Source organism: Convolutriloba macropyga, chromosome 7, assembly GCF_964194025.1.
Source record: "Convolutriloba macropyga chromosome 7, txConMacr16.3, whole genome shotgun sequence".
Taxonomy (NCBI): Eukaryota; Metazoa; Xenacoelomorpha; order Acoela; family Convolutidae; genus Convolutriloba; species Convolutriloba macropyga.
The window spans coordinates 30,227,337-30,243,828 of NC_134474.1; the positions used below are offsets into that span (position 1 = coordinate 30,227,337).

The 16,492-nt window shown below is 34.4% G+C and overlaps 2 protein-coding genes across 2 annotated transcripts in view; one reads left to right on the plus strand and one right to left on the minus strand.

Moving 5' to 3' along the window:
- LOC142342766 (uncharacterized) overlaps positions 1-2,453 on the minus strand; it is a 51,589-nt gene extending 49,136 nt beyond the window's left edge. Inside the window, exon 1 of the mRNA XM_075394311.1 lies at positions 1,643-2,453. Coding sequence (XP_075250426.1) covers positions 1,643-2,326 — 684 coding nt within the window. The 5' untranslated portion in view covers positions 2,327-2,453. The remainder of the gene's footprint in view (positions 1-1,642) is intronic.
- A 210-nt stretch (positions 2,454-2,663) lies between these two features.
- On the plus strand, positions 2,664-16,248 carry LOC142342200 (uncharacterized). Its single transcript, XM_075393441.1, has 5 exons — positions 2,664-3,010; positions 5,908-6,125; positions 11,789-11,975; positions 12,308-12,559; positions 15,437-16,248. The coding sequence occupies exons 1-5, from the start codon at positions 2,761-2,763 to the stop codon at positions 16,111-16,113; spliced, it is 1,584 nt and encodes a 527-aa protein (XP_075249556.1). The 5' UTR covers positions 2,664-2,760; the 3' UTR covers positions 16,114-16,248.
- The last annotated feature ends 244 nt before the right edge of the window (positions 16,249-16,492 follow it).

A 16,492-nucleotide genomic window follows, 5' to 3' on the forward strand; every position in this document is an offset into this window, starting at 1 on the left:
GATCTCGTTTCTTTCAGTAGCTCTCTTTGAATTTCGCATTGAAAACATCTCGAATGATAGATTCCTTATAGCTACCGAGATCACGGTTCAGAGGGAGTTCTTGGAGACATCCGTATAATTTTTCGACCGGTTTTCCCTTAAGTTGTCTTTGAGTTAGGAAAGTATGACGATCGAAGGCAATATTTCTCTGCTTAGGTAAAAACCTTATCGAAACTCTCCCAAAGGTCTTTTGTAGAAATTTGATCAATTTGAATAGTTGGTTCTTGAGAGCCAAATATCCGACGGCCTTCCATACCAAGCCTAAGGTAGGTGAGCGAGACAGCTTTGATGTAGCAAAACTTCCATTGTCTATCACCGCACAGTATTTCCGCCGTTTCAATCTTCTGACATTTGTTAAGCCATGCATTCTTGAGTTGTTCATTCTGAATTCTGCGGTCTCTTTCGCTTTGAGCGCTGCTATTGTTCACATCTTCTTCGTAGATGGGTTCAGGAGGGAGAGTAACTTTATTTGGTGGTTCTCGTAAGATATCGATCGAAATACCCTTCTTAGCAAGTATGGCCAGTTTTAAAATCATTCTCCAACGTTCCCGTCTCAAAGGGGGGTTCCAATGTCGGCCACTCCCAAAAGTTCTATTAGAAGAGCACGTTCTTTAGTTGCTGACTACGCCATGTGATATCCCTTACAACTTAGATATGTAGTGGAGCCACGAATACGTAATAATTTAATAACGATGGATTCGAGTTGCGATTTCACTGTATTCTGTGAATTGTAGGATTACAGCTCTCAATTTTATCTGACAATAGTGTTACAAAAGCAGCACTATTTTGTTTCTCTCTCGAATCCTTATTGGACTATTCTGGTGACAAAACAGGAGAGATTGAGAGCAACTAAATTTCAGAGATTAAGTGACGAGAATGAAAGATACTTTTTAGTAATAAATGCGAAAGTGTGATCATACTAAAGGCTTGACTTTACAGTCGGCGGTAAAGTTTTACCTATGTGAATACATATATGAATAAATTTTTAACTTTACTATCACAAGGACAACTAATAATTTAGTACACTTTGTAGGTTATGGTACAACCGTACAACACGCCTAAACAAAATTAGAACTAGAACTAGAATCTATTGATTTTTTAACCATTTTTATCGTTCTTACCCGAAGAACTCTAATATTGTACCAATATATAATGGTCATATAACTTAGTTTTATTTTAATTCTATTTTGTTTAGGCGGTAGCACTAACTTTGTGATCTATAATTCATGTGTCAGAAGTTAAATTCACCCATGAATTGAAACCGTACTCTGACATCGACTGATCTCAAAGTGCTGATCTTGATTGTACCATGGCCATGTTTATTGCTCATGAAGAGTGACAAAAATGGAAAATAACGTCCAGGATTAGGATCCAAAATCTATAAATACGAGCTAGGTTTTTGACACTTTCACTGATACAGCAAAAATTTCAATCATTTTGCGTGAGCTTTATGCCAAACCCATTCAAAATTCTCTCCGTAAAATAAATTGATCAGTCAGATGGAACAAAAAAAATTAAAGGCACAATTTTTTTTGCTATGGGCCATCAACTGTAAAAAGTTTTTCTACATATAAAGCTGAAATTCTTAAAGATTAGAACTAACTTCACTGCACTGCAAACTGTACAATTTATTCTGCAACGTGATGAGATCATCCTCCAATTTGTGATGATGACCAACATTGCAGAAGAACTCACAGTCTCTTCCATCTGATTGTGAACTCAGCAATCTACTCATTGCTGGCTGTGAACTCAATTGCGATTTAACGGTATAATTTGGTGATGTTTTTGTTGTTTTCTTTTTAACAGGACTGTTTCGAAACAATTTTGCGAGATTTAGTGCTGACAATTCTGATTGGCGGCTGTCTGAATCATAATCAATTGGTGACTCGTCAACTGTTTTTGTACTTTCATCGTTTTCATCGTCACAAAGATTACTATTTGCGATTTCAAAACTTAAATTTCCATATAAATCATCACAATTTACAACTTTTTCAACGTTTCGGCTATTCGTAAAATCGGCCGACGTTGTCGCTGAATCAGAGTTTAATTGTTTGTTCAGATTTTGTTCAGATACATTTCCATAACTGCGCGGAGCCGTGAATACTTCTGAAGATGATTTCTGATCTGGTTCTATACAAACAGCCGTCTCAATTTTCCTCGTAGATTGCAACACTAAAGGCGTTGACCGGTCGTTTTGTTGCGGTGATTTATCGTCCCTGGTTTTTGTTGAAGTTCTGGTGACTTTAGTTGCTGTTTGGTTTGCTGACAAGTTACCGAAAGATGACATTTATGCGTGCTTGAATAAGTTAAAAACGAAAAAGTAATTAAACAAATATAGTTATTATAAAGCTGAAACACCATCTAGTTGAATCGGATAAAAACTCAAACACACAACCTGTGTATGCGCTTACCTGTGTACGATTTCTTGAATTATTATTATAATTATTTAAGTTGTTCACTGCTGGCTTTTAATACCGTTTTTGCTTTTTATCTATCTGCTAAGCTAGTTACGTTTATAAATTGTGTTTGCAAAAACATTCAGTTTCAGTTTTTTTTTAAAAAAAACCATTGGTCGGTAAATCAATCAATCTTTATGCAGAACATATATGCACCAAATCTCTTAGAAAATCAAGCCGTGCTTTCAAAACTTTAGTAAACTTTTAAGAACATGCTCACTTCATGTTTTACAATGAAGTGGCGTTATCTTAACATGTAACTAATATGATTCTTAGACGTACAAGAATGAGAATGAAACGTGATTGTAAAATCTCTGCCATTTTTATATCAATTTTCTTATTTTTCTTCTTTTTGGTCTGCAATTTGGACGCTCCAGCGCATCCTAAATACACGGATGAGTTACCAGCGGTGCATGTAGACGAAAGTTCGAACAAAATAGCAGGAAATGATGAGTCCCATGAAAAAATTCCACCTCCAGTTGTGCCGGTGCTTGAGGCGCCAGAGGAAATCGAAGGTTTGTTCTTAAAATTTTGGAGAATAGAGACTCTTGTCGTGCCAATCTTGATTTTGTGGGCCAATGGCACTGAAATAGGCTAATTGAGCTCGATCTTCAAAATTTATCACCTTTCAAAGCTTTACAAGATGAAATCAGCATTTCTTACATTTTCTACCATTTTTTCAGCACGTTTTCCAGCACAATTGTATGCAACCTTCCAGAACGCGATCGATTCACTGCTTATATATTTCAGATATATTTAGCCAAAGTAAAATTCCAACCAATCAGCGTCGTTGATAATTATTTCATAAAAAACTTGCTACAATACGACAATCCTAGAACAGAAGGCACAGAAGGCACCATAGATTCTGCGGGAACTTTTGTTTAACTGACAACTTTTAACTTAAACCAAAGCAGTTCATCTTATTAAACTTCCGAAACGACAATCAGGAGTGAAACAAAAAAATTGAACAAATTGTTTAGTTCAACTACAGGTTAATTGGAAAGTATGTCCCGGAGCAAGTTTCAAGTCTTGATCAGTGCATCTTGATCAGTGAAATACACGTCTTAAATTGACGTATCAGTACTGGTCACGTCTTGTTTCAAATGTTAGGACTTGTGAAGACCTGAGACAAGTTTTGGCCAAGACCTATCAAGTCTAGGTCAAATCTTGGCGAAGACTTGGCAAGTCCTGAGTCAAGTTTTTGGTCTTGACCAAGATTTGATAGCTTTTGGTTATTGCGCAGTTGATAAACAAAGTTTTTTTCATAAAAAAATCAGAGTAATTGATTTAAAAAATTGTTTTGGAAGACAGTCAAGTAAGAAAATAGTCAAGTAAAAAAAGAAAATCGAAAGAAAACAGTCAAGCAAAAAGTTGAAACAGCGGGATATTTCAAAGCAGTACCCGTCATCATCTTACTATTGTAGCCTTATAAAAAATTTCGTGATGAGATTAGGAGGAGGCGGCAAACTAATCTGCCGACTTGTTTTATGAAAGGAAAATAAAAAAAACGTTTTTTTGAAAGATTTTCATTTTCTCAATTTTGTATGCGTAATTGTTAAACGTTGATCGGTTATTTCAATTAATTCCAGATAATGAGAAGAGAAAAAAAAGAAGCTAAGATGAAAATAAAGAAAAATAAAACATTTTCCCACGTGTTTTGATGAAAAATTTAATGTTTTTTAATTAATTATCAATACAAAAAACGGATCTTTTCCGTTTGTGCCCCCCAGTACATTATGCGCCCCCCAGTTACAGAACACGTGCCATTACATAGTAAATCATTATGTAAAATATTACACGTGCGTCTTGGGGGGTGCAAATAATATGGGCCCACTAAGCTGGGGGGGGGGCAGAAACGGAAAAGATCCAAAAAAAACTTAAACTGACAATGATTCAAAAATCTAATCAATGCAAAAATTCTCGGTACTCTGAAGTAAAAGCACAGATTTCTCAGTCTAAAGAAATGATAACGTAGGTATAACTTTTTATCTTATCAACGAAGTAATCTTACCATCTACAATTTTGAAAGCAAGACATAAAAAGATGAAAACGTAGCAAAAAAGACAAGAATTTCTCGTGGAAATTACGGAAAAGCCTACTTTGAATAGTTTTAATAAAAAATATATTTCCTTTTATTGGCTAAAACAAGCAAAAATGCCTTTCAGCAGCTCATGCATATTTCACATTTTCTAAACAATGCTAAAACTGTTTTCGGTTGTGATTGACTGACCACTATGATACATTTAATCTTAATTTGAAAAAAAACGAAAGTAAGAAATCAATTTTTCAGTTCTTTTAAAAAGTATCATAGAACTAAATCTCTTTTTTTACATTGAAGCCTTTTTTTCAAAATTTACCTGGGACATATTTAATTAAATGTCATAGTATTCAGTATCCATTTGGTATTGATCAATTTATCTCCAATTTAGTTTATATTTTCAAATGGTTTTTAGACCCTTTAGAGCCTTTCGAACCACGGGTTGCTCATCATACAAAAATTTTAGTAGTCATACTAGGTCAAATATGATTTTTAGCCATCAGACTAGGTCATATATGATTTGTATAATTTTTTGAAAGCCTGAAATTTCAAAGCCTAAAATTGTAGAATTTTCATTGTCTATCGAAGTTGAAAAAATTTCTTGAAAATATTTCAAGGTCGTATATGACACACAAAACATTGACTGGTGCCGCAAATTCTTATATAATGTTGTCAGAGGACTTATTAAATTATTGTATCGCGTTTGCAATCCACATTTGATACTTTGTGTGCGCTAAAAGAATAACTTTGCAATTTTAACATATTTACAAAACGAATTTGAGGTCATGCAAAAGTTTTAAGTGTTTCTCATAAATGAGCCTTCATAGGTGTTAACTGGCTTCAGAGGATATAAAAACTTTAATTATCTATTTGGACTCGCACTCTCATTTAGTGCTCAACTTTGCCAAAGATATTGTTTACGTTAGGGTCTTTTGGCGGATCACATAGGTGATGCCTTACAGAATAAAATTTAAATAAACACAAATTGTAAAAATTTTTTATGAAAAACAGGCGTATGATTTTTGGTAATCATACTATAGGTTCATAAATGATTTCTTGGTAACCATACAAGGGTCATGTATGATTTCTTAATATGTATACTAGGATCGTACTAGGAAATACATTATGATTTGTATGACATCATATATGATCTTTGTATGACTGCTAAGAAGAGCCGAACCGGGTGACAACTATGATACGCTCAATATTATTAAAAAAAAAACGAAAGTAAAAAGTCAGTTCATTTAAATAATATCATAGAGCTAGATCTCTTTTTTACATTGAAGCCTTTGTAGTATTCATTTGGCATTGATTAATTTAGTAAAATCAATATATTTTTGTACTTTTAACATTTATTTTTTCAATGGTTTTTAGAACCTTACACCGGTGTAAAAATACAAAGCCACAAATTAACGGAAGCAGAGATTTTGTCAGTGATGGATCCAGCACTGAAACCTCTGTTCGGCAGTAGGAAAAAGAGCTTCTCCAATCCAATCAATGAGATATTGTACAATTTCCCAACAATTGGAGAGGCCAGTCTATCTCAGTACAGACAATTGAGAACATTGGAGTCAGATTTGATGGTCAGAAAGGTATGGATCTAATTAAAATATAATTTTTGGAAGTCTGATTGTTCCAATACTCGAATAATTTGTCTGGGGGTTAGGATTTTTATGCTACACTGACTTTTCATTTTTAGTTGGGTCAATTTTGTCGGATCAGTAATGCTTCCAGCGAAATACAAAAGTGGTATCATTGAAAATCTCTTGAAAAACTGAAACATTTGTTTAAGAGACATTATCAGGTTTTAGGTTTCTCAATGAAAAATGGACTCAAATTCAGGCTCTTTTCACGCCTTTTCAAGCAATCATATCGCTTAAATTTGATCTAGTTCTTTTGCTTTCGTTAGTGTGCTCTACTAGATTTTTTGTTATTTTTCTAAAGACTTTTGTTGCGAGTCTCAGTTGGTTTTGAGAAAAAAAATTAAATGTCAGAACCCCGTCTTCAAAAGACAACAAATTTCAACAATCATAAATAATAAAGCCAGGAAATTAGATGCCACAATAACTCACAACACTTATGTGATTTCAATTTTTGTGGTTTTGGAATATCAATTCTTGCGTTTGAAATGATTGTTTTTCTCTTGTAAAAAGAGAGACTCAAAAATTTCCCCATTTCCTTTCTCCAGGTTCTGAAAGAGTTTCTGTGCTTAATTGTTGAATAATCTCTAGATATATCAGGTAATGAGCGCCATGCAAATGTTTAATTATAGAATACTCCAGAAAAAAAGTACTTAAAAAGTGAAAATTGGTTTTGCGAAGCTGTTTTGTGTTACAGAAAGTGCGTTCAATTACATCGCCTTAATAATGCTAGAAAAAACTCTATAACTTTTTTCTGAGAGATAATACAATGACTGCTCTCTTATTTTTGAAAAGAGAAGCTCTACAACGCCCGCCTTTTCAGCTGCTCAAAATCTGTCCGAATTTTATCTTTTTGCAGTTAAATTTTGTGAACTGCATCATCCGCTATACTGTATATTACCGCTACATTACTCGATATTCAACTAATTCCAATAATTAGTCGTTCAGTTTGGCTGTTTAAGAAACTTGTTTCTTTTAGAGTATCGAAATAATTCCAAGTTACAACAATCAAAATTTGCTTGAGTTTTTTCTAATAATTCGAAGTAAAAATCGAAAGGAGTAGACACAAACATTGGCTATAGTTATCCAAATTTTCATCTTTTTTTCACAACTATTACAGATACGGTCTTAGTTACACAAAATTTACGATTTCCAACTGATTTTAATTAGTTTTTTAAGCTCTTTTTATGCCGCTATTCACAGCGTTTTAAATAAAAAAACAGAACTTTTGACTGACTGTTGACAAGGACATTGAATGCAAGTATACAGTTTTCGGTGCCGTAACTTTTTCAGTGTAAATCTGATTCCATTTGTCGGCCATAAGAAGCATTGTCGAATATTCTTCATCGACAGCAAATCCGATTCTCATTTAGTTGTAAAGAGTTTGCTACAATTTCGTAATGAATCGCTCAAGTCGTATATACGTCGAACGACTTTATTGGTGCAATTGAGGTAGTTTTAGTTTGAAATTGCCTTCATGTACGATAATCACTTAGTAATAATTTCACTTACTATGTACATTGACAATCGTGAACAAATTGATTTTTATCAAATGTAGCGTTGAATTTGCTTGTCATGCTATTCTAAATTTACTACTAAGTTTGGACTTAAATTCTTTGTTTTTTCATTGAAAAAGCTCGGCCTAATTATATATGGTTTCTCATAGTTAATGAGAATTGAAGTTCTTAAGCTGTAAAAAAAATTGGTGTGCCATAGTTTTTTTTCAAAGGAACAAACATATTTTTTCAATGTTGTTTGTGAATTCAATCATGACAATTTTTAAGCTCTATTTTGATTTATAATTGTGATTGTTAATCTGTCTTTTTTGTAATTTGTTGATGGCTTTTGTGTCAAAACAGATACCAATGGAAGCCTTCGGTTTTAGGAAGGAGTTACTACTTTTCCAGTACTATGTTAAGTCAATTTTTTTAAAACACTTCAACTCAATCAGAAAAATGCTGTTTTTTGTGCAACAGTGGTGTCTTTTCCGTTATTTTCAAGCAGTAGACAAAAAAAAATCACCAACTGACCTTAATTAAGGCTACAGAGAATTCTGCACAATTGGTTTTCGCGTCAATTATTTGGGTAACAAGAATCGGTAAGGGCTTCTTCAACATAAAAAGGTGTGCTCGATTTCAAATTGCTCATTTTTCTCTGAAAGTAATAAATAAGTTTCTATCTCATTTAAATCTTTTTTCATTCGATTACAAAACTTGCAGACGAATTACGTTTAGACTTTAGCAAGTCAATTTTGACTTCTAGGACATAAGTCGTAGGATCTCATGGACATGAGTTGCAACAAGTTTTTAATATAACATTTGCTTGGATTGTGAAACTGCTTTCAATCTGATCGCATCTTAAAAATTCCTTCTATTATATGTATCTTTCAAATATGTTTTCTACAAAATTGTTGGTTAATAATATTTTATCTTTTTTAACAACGGAGTTATTCTTTTTACATCAGATGTGAGTGAACAATTAGGCAAAGAGCAATGTTTCCATGTTTTCTCTGATTTGTTCTTTGGTCTTGTGTTTCGTGATTACAAAAAGCTGGTTTTGTGAGCTTGCAGTGCTGACCGCATGTTAATTCTTAGAACACTTCATCTTCGAAGAAAATCCGATGCCAACCCTCCTTGTTTATTTTCTTTTAATAAACTGTCATACTTTTTCGGAAAAAAAGAAGCAAATTTTTGTAATTTTTTTTCGATTAAGAACACAATTAAATAAATTGGTTACTCAATACAGTCAGATCAGAATTCTAGACAATAATGAAACAAATAATCTAAGAAATAGCTTCGAATAAAATTGAATGCGCCGTTTCGACCAACAGAAAACAATTTTTGTCGATCAACGTTCCCTATCACCTGGATTGCAGAGCCCAGACTTAACGTTAGATCTTAGTACGTAATGATTCAGCGAAAATTGGGGTCTTGATTCAGTACTGTGTCAGAGCTCTCATCACGTCACTTTTTAGACTTGAGACTTCTTGAGTGAAATCTTTGAAGACTTGACAAGTCATGCGCCAGTATTCATGTACGATGATCACTTAGTATTATTTTCACTAACTATGTATGTTGACAAGCGTGAACAAATTAATATGGCCTTGATAGAATATAGCATTGAATTTAATTGTCATTTTATTTTAACTTTACTACTAATTTTGGCCTCAAATCCTTTGTTTTTTCTTTGTTCCCGTCTCCGAGCAAATGGCCATTTGTTTAATTTTTTCTCCTTTTATAAACAATGACTTATAATTGTGATTGTTATTCTGTCGTTTTTGTAATTTGTGGATGGTTTTGTGTCTTCAGAAAATATAGAACGTGAGGCATTTGATTTCAAAGGAATTGTTAGGAAAGAGTTACTACTTTTCCAGTACTATGTTAAAAGAAGTTGTTGGAAACATTTCAACTCAAAGAGAAAAATGCCGTTTTTAAGCAACAATGGTGTCTTCTTTTGCTTCTTTCACGCAGTAGACACAAAAAGTCACCAACTGAAGTTAGTTGTAGTTACAAAAAATTCTGCACAATTGGGGAAGGTTTGCGTCCTTTATTTTGGTAACAAGAATTGGCAAAGGCATCTTAAACACAAAAAGTTGTGCTCAATTTTAAAATGCTCTTTTTCCCCCGGAGAGCCAGAAATAAGTTTCCATCTCATTCAAATCGTTTTTCATTCGATTAGAAAACTTGTCCCTACATCTTGCAGACGAATTACGTTTGGACTTTAGCAAGTCAATTTTGACTTTTAGGACACAAGTTGCAGGATCTCTTGGAAATGAGTTGCAACAAGTTTTTAATATAACATTTGCTTGGATTGTGAAACTGCTTTCAATCTGATCAAATCTGAAACATCCCTTATTTTATATGCATTTTTTAAATATGGTTTCTAAAAATTTGTTCGCTAGCTTTTTAAACAACGGAGTTATTCTTATTACATCAGATGAGAGTGAACAATTAGGCAAACAACAATGTTTTCATGTTTTCCAAGGGTTGTTCGTTTTCGTGAATACAATAGGCTGGTTTAAAGCTTGCAGTTTTCTTCTATGAATATTCTTCTAATGAATTGTCCCGCTTTTTCGGAAGAAAACGGAGAAAAGTTTTGTAATTTTTTTTGGTTAAGAACCCAAATAAATAAATTGGTTACTCAATACAGTCAGATCAGATTAATAGACAATAATGAGACAAAAATCTAAGAAATATTTTCAAATAAATTTTAATGCGCCGTTTCGACAAACAGAAAACGATTTTTGTTGATCGACGTTCCCAATCACCTGGATTGCAGAGCTCAGTTTTAACGTTAGATCTTAGTCTGTACTGATTCAGTGAAAATGCAGGTCTTGGCTCACTATTGTGTCAGAGCTCTGATCACGTCACTTTTCAGATTTGAGACATCTTTTAGTGAAGACTTTGAAGATGTGACAAGTCTTGCGCCCTTCTTGATCAAAATTTGACAAATTTTGGGTCAAATATTGAGCAGAAACTTTATGTTGAATTGCTTTTGTTTCGTGACGATAGAAAAAGACAACCATTTACAGCGACTTGCCTACAAATCTCTCCAAATTGAAAAGAGAAGCATAGGAAAACGCGTGCACTTGAACAAAGTTCTTTTGATAGAGAATTAGAAAACTTCTGATATCGCCCTGGTCACTCTCTGTCCCTTGAAAATTTTTTAGAGTTAGTATTTGTGACATAAGTCGGTATATGCTCATATCAGGTATAGCTCGGTCAAAGTAACAAAATTTTTGTTAAAAAATTTCCCAACTTTGGCTTATTTTTCAATGCATCAATTATAAATAATTTCTTCTCAAAACTCTACGGCTTATTAACTGCGCAAAAATTGGGAATCGTAAAGGGTTAATCAAGACTTGACTCAAAACTTGCGAGCTGTTGGCCAAGAAATGACTTAGACTTGACAAGTATTGTTGAGCAAGTGTTGACAAGACTTCTCAAATTTTTAGACTTGAAATAAGACGCGATCAGTACTGATTTGTCATAGACGTGTATTTCACTGGAGTACTAATAAAGACGTGATAATCGTTCGGGAGATCGTATCGCATTACAATTTTTTTTACATAAAATTAGACAAATTTTGAGCTTGATTAAATTAAAAATGGGTGTAAAACTTTTTCACTCGGATGAACACAATCTTCATCAACAAACTCGCTGCTAACCGTCGATAGCCATTGAAATTTTCCGTTTGATTACTCAAAATCTAGGCAAAAAATTTAGATGGCAATTTCTTTGCAAAGATTTTAAACGTTTCACCACTGAAACAGTAAGGGGAGTGTCTAGCGACATCTAGCAGTGAATTTTTCTATAAAATTTAAGTTTGCAGTGGTTAAGCGTCTTAACACTCAATCTTTATTAGAACAAATTGAAAAATTTTCCTTCAAAAGCTCATTTTGTCTCTAAATTACCTCGTGGTCATGCTTCTAAATCGGTTATAAATCAACCTTACGTCAGGCAGATTTTTAAGGAAATCTTCAATTTTTCGAATATTTTGCTCTCATAGAGTACCGATCTCTCAGAGACTACAACGTGCAACCACAAACTTCTTCAGAATGCTACTAATTATCGGTGTGGTAGCTTTTAAAGTAAGCAAGTAGGAATTATTTTCAGGCGCAATCAGAAGTGCTTCCATTCGAGTTTGATCGCTTCGTGCATGTTCATTATCAGAACAGGTACACATTCGACTGCAGAGACAAAGAGAAAGTATACTTCATAGGAACAATCAACGAATCAAAGCACACCCAAAAAGACCACTCTGATAAACCTGTGACAACTAAAGGGGGAGCTTCATTCATTGGTGTGTATGCTAAAGAATTATGTTCACATGTGACGTTCATATGCAACTTATGATCTTTTTTTTTCGTTCAAAAACGTCACATCTTATCGAATGTATGTTTGCCCTGGAATTTCTATAAGACTCTTCACACATTTTCAGTTAACGAGTTTAAAATACCTCATAGAGATCTGTTACATTGTTAGGATTTCTGCACAACAACACTTTCGGAGGAGAAGATTTAAGATATTCAGAATAACTTTCAAAATAAAAAACTCGAAGGTGTAATTATAATCGCGGATGCGCTGTGTAACAAAATTAGTAACCTACCTTAATTCTTCGATCTTATTTTTCAGTTTCTATAGAAGGTGAAAACTTTGGCGTGAGTTACTGCACAGTATTTGACCACCTGAACGGTCAATACAGCTGGTTGTGTCCCTTTGCCAAATATGCATGTGTTCGCATACGGATTGTGCTAACGTATCTCAACTTCGAGGCCTTCAGACACTACTCACACATCGTCGGATACACGAGATTTGACCAGGAGTTCTGTTACGATGAGGCAACCAAACACACCCACTGTGCTATACCACATTCGCCTATGCTAGGTATGATCTACTCATCGGCTTAACTTGATTCTTAGTCGTTCATTGACAGTTTTGTGTAGCAAGATACTGCTAGATTACAAACTGTTTTGCAAATTCTCGGTACTTCAACAAACACGCGGCTGAGTGATAAACTTTGAGAGTTGGTTGAAACTATAGCTAACATAATTAAGATTTCCTTTATTTCATGCAAGATTCATAGGTTATGGTACCAAAAAGCTACGTACACCCAATTTTCTTTCACAAAGGAAACGTAAGAAGCAACAAAGTAATTAAGATTTTGAGTTCAATTCAGTTCTCAAGTAACTCGTCTCTGCGCTCCTTAGTTTTTTAACATCTATTAGACGGTTTTTATAAGTTTGCATTCAAGTTTCAAACGACATCTGAATCAGTCTCCTTCTGATTTACTAGCACTTTTTCTTCTGAATGTTTGAAAACTGCCTGTTTCCGTAGCCAATTGCCGAAACTTTTCAAATCTGGACAATATACTGGTCATTTCAGTATCTCCTATTCCTTCTTGGATGAAATAGCTGACAACCTTTTGATTTATGCACAGAAGCATTATCTTGATGAAGAATCAAGTCTCGAAAATGGTATTTTAATCCTATTTTTTTAAAAAGAAATCAAATAATCTAATGAGTTTAGCTTGTTTATCGGATCTTATTGCACCACAAACCATTGGTGAGCACTTGATTGAACTCACTTTAGTTGCTTTTTTAAAAGAAATCTTGTTCCATTTCTTCATAAAAACAAACAAGCAATATCATCGCTGCAGGAGATGCGCACTCTAGTCTTATCAGTTAAAACAACATTCTGCAAAAAGAGAAGGGATTATTGAGTGCGTAAATGCACAATTTCGTTTGAAATTACTTGCTTTTTGTCTGCAAACTGAAAACTGACTTTATTATGGGATTTTTTGACAAGTGTCAATATCGTTCAGATTCTCTAACTGTACTTCTCAAATTTGTATAATAGCAAGAGCAACAGTTATGAGCCACTCCCAAATTTTTGATTTTTTGGACAATTTTTGGGTTATGTTGAGTTCCTGTTGTATTTCCCCCAAAAGTTAGAGACTTATGTGCATTACAATTTGGCAAAACGTAAAAGAAAAACAAAGCAGTTGAATAATCTTTCCTGTTTAAGTTGAGGAAAAGAAAATGGTATGATTTGAAGCTCCAGAATATAGTGTAAATTTTTTCTTAGATTTTGTGCGAGGATCGTAATGGAACATGCGTTATGATTTGTATAGCACCATATATGATCACTGAAGGACTACAAGCAGAGGTGAATTCGGTTTAAGACTAGTTAAACCCGTGTCGAAGTTTATGGGTGAATTTTTGTAAGAAATGCGACGATTGCGTTGAATGCGGTGAAGAAAAAAAAATTCACCGCATTTCACCGCATTCTATACAAAAAATTCATTGCGAAAGTCTACGCATTTGCTTTCCATAACGTTTATTGAATCTGATTTAAGTTCACAATAGATATCACAGAAGTAAGTGACAGATGGCACAGTGGAATACGAAGCCGAACCGGAAAGATATTTTATGCACCTTCACGTATATCTTTTCTTTATGCAACAAATGAACTGAATCAATTAGTTTTAAATCCAAAGTGGCATTTATTTTTTATATCTTTCATACGAGTCGTGTATAATTAGAGAATTCTTGGTTCGAATAATAGTAAAATAAATTGTGTCATCCCAAATGCGCCCAAAATACACCCCTGAGTTTATACAGTCGAAAATTTCTATAAGCTGCAACAACATATTCAAGTTCTTAAACATCCACCATATGGTAACAACCCAACTGTTGTATTTATTAACGTATAAACTGCTAAAAAAATTCAGTTCAGTGGACTCAAACCTACAATATGCAGAAATGCGGCCAGGCATGCTCAATGTACATTTAGCTGGGTTGTTACACTATGTCCGGTTTTCAAGTGTACAAATTTGCTGCCTCCCAACCACACCCAAGACTCATTTTTTCTTGTTCCCGGGTCGAGGAAAAATCGGAAAAATATGTAAGATGAGCGGTGAAAAGTTGTTTTGTTTTCACCGCAATTTCGTACAAGATTTTGCGATGAAATGCGGTGAAATTATGTAATTTCACCGCTATAGTAAGCGTTGAACTTACAAAATTCACCGCATTTCAACGCCCTTACAAGGGTTCAAAACTCTCACCTCCTGCATGTCATGCACTTCTTCTTCCACTGCGCAATCTCTCACTAACTTTTAGTATTTTTGTTTTGAATATGAATCAAATTCACTCTATTTTCAGTAAAACATGCGCGGTGAAATTTTTTAAGATATGCGATTTTTAGCGATGAAATTACATATTTTAGCGGTGAAATGTGGCGGTGACTTTTTGTAAGTTCACCGCTTACTCTAGTGGTGAAATTACATAAATTCACCACTTAGAAAAAAGTGTCAAAAAGATGTAAGATTAAGGTGTAATTTTAGGGGGGGGGGCTTAGATCTAACAATTCCTCCCTTGCTCCCCATCACTGCTGATCTCACACAATTTTAACACATTTTTTCTAAGCGGTCAATTTATATAAGTTCACCACTAAGTTAAGCGGTGAATTTATGTAATTTCATCGCAACCACCGCTTATCTCACATAATTTGGACACTTTTTCAGAGCGCTGAATTTATGTAAAATCAACTCTAAAATCAGCGGGGAAATTATGTAATTTCACCGCTACCAGGCGATAAAATTTTGTTTCACCGCATTCACCGCCTGACTTATGTAATTTCACCACGTTCGCCGCTTATCTTACACAATTTCCCGCATTCACCGCTGTCTTACATCATTTTGCAATACCCAATGTGATTCCAAAACCCAATGTGATTGAAACAATCCCTCGTAATTTCTTATAGGTCGATGGAAAGAAGCAACTTTTAATTCACCAGAAAGTGGAATTAGCTACAACGCTGCAGACAGAAATGCCTACCAGTCCATGTGTGCCTGTTCACGTGCCAAAGTGAAGAAATTACTCATATTTGTCAACAACCCCGAACAGGGTCTAAAATACCAGTGCATGAGCGACTACTGCCTTGAAAAAAGACTTGCTATCCAAGTTCACATTATTAAAAATGTCGACACATATCAAGATGATGAAATTGATACTAAGATAAAGAGTGGAGAAAAACACGTTTTTATAGATGCGGGTATGTGGATGTTAAACAAAGGCCCACAATATGCGATGGAACAGTTTGAAAAGGACAACGAAATTGCGATAAGAAAAATTATCAATAAATTTGGAGCTAAAAAAGTTACTCTCATTTCAACAACGTCCACCCCTCAAGCTATTAAAGAAGACATGCAAAACAATGCCATACTAGCCGCGCTAGCTCAAGTTCAGAGAGAATTTGCCCAAAAGTTATCCATTGGTTTTGTGGATATTTTCGAGCCAACGTTTTTGAAGTTCAAAACTGGACGGTTGATTGACTCACTGCCAAATTATTTCACGAATTCTAACGGTGAATGTGAGTTTATTGCGGCCGCCAAAGCAGCGTATGTTAAAATGCTGGACCATTTATGCAAACTGAATTAACATTTGGAAGGAGCAATTACTACAAAACTAATAAAATTCGTTACGAAAAGTAGAGATTGTTTTCAATTCAAACGCAGTAATCAATGTAGATTTATATAGCGACACTTTTCAATTAAAATTTCTAAACAAGGAAAACCCAGTAAACCAGATTACGCCGGTATATTTTATTGGAATCACGCTATTTTGTTGAAGAGGGCGATAAAACACAAAAAAAGACGCAACCAATCAGTATATTGATTCCTGTGTTATTGCTATAGCCCACACTGTAATGCCCTTTTTATATGTATAAACATACGTTGTGTGAAATTAGTGAGGCAAAAGTGACAAACGGTGCACGCCATTTGGTTGTAGAATAGTAAGATCTTAATAGTAAAAGTGA

Coding starts and splice junctions, on each gene's coding strand:
- LOC142342200 (XM_075393441.1), top strand. CDS start 2,761: ATGATTCTTAGACGTACAAGAATGAGAATGAAACGTGATTGTAAAATC. Junction 11,976..12,307: donor AGGGGGAGCTTCATTCATTG/GTGTGTATGCTA, acceptor CTTATTTTTCAG/TTTCTATAGAAGGTGAAAAC. Junction 12,560..15,436: donor ACCACATTCGCCTATGCTAG/GTATGATCTACT, acceptor AATTTCTTATAG/GTCGATGGAAAGAAGCAACT.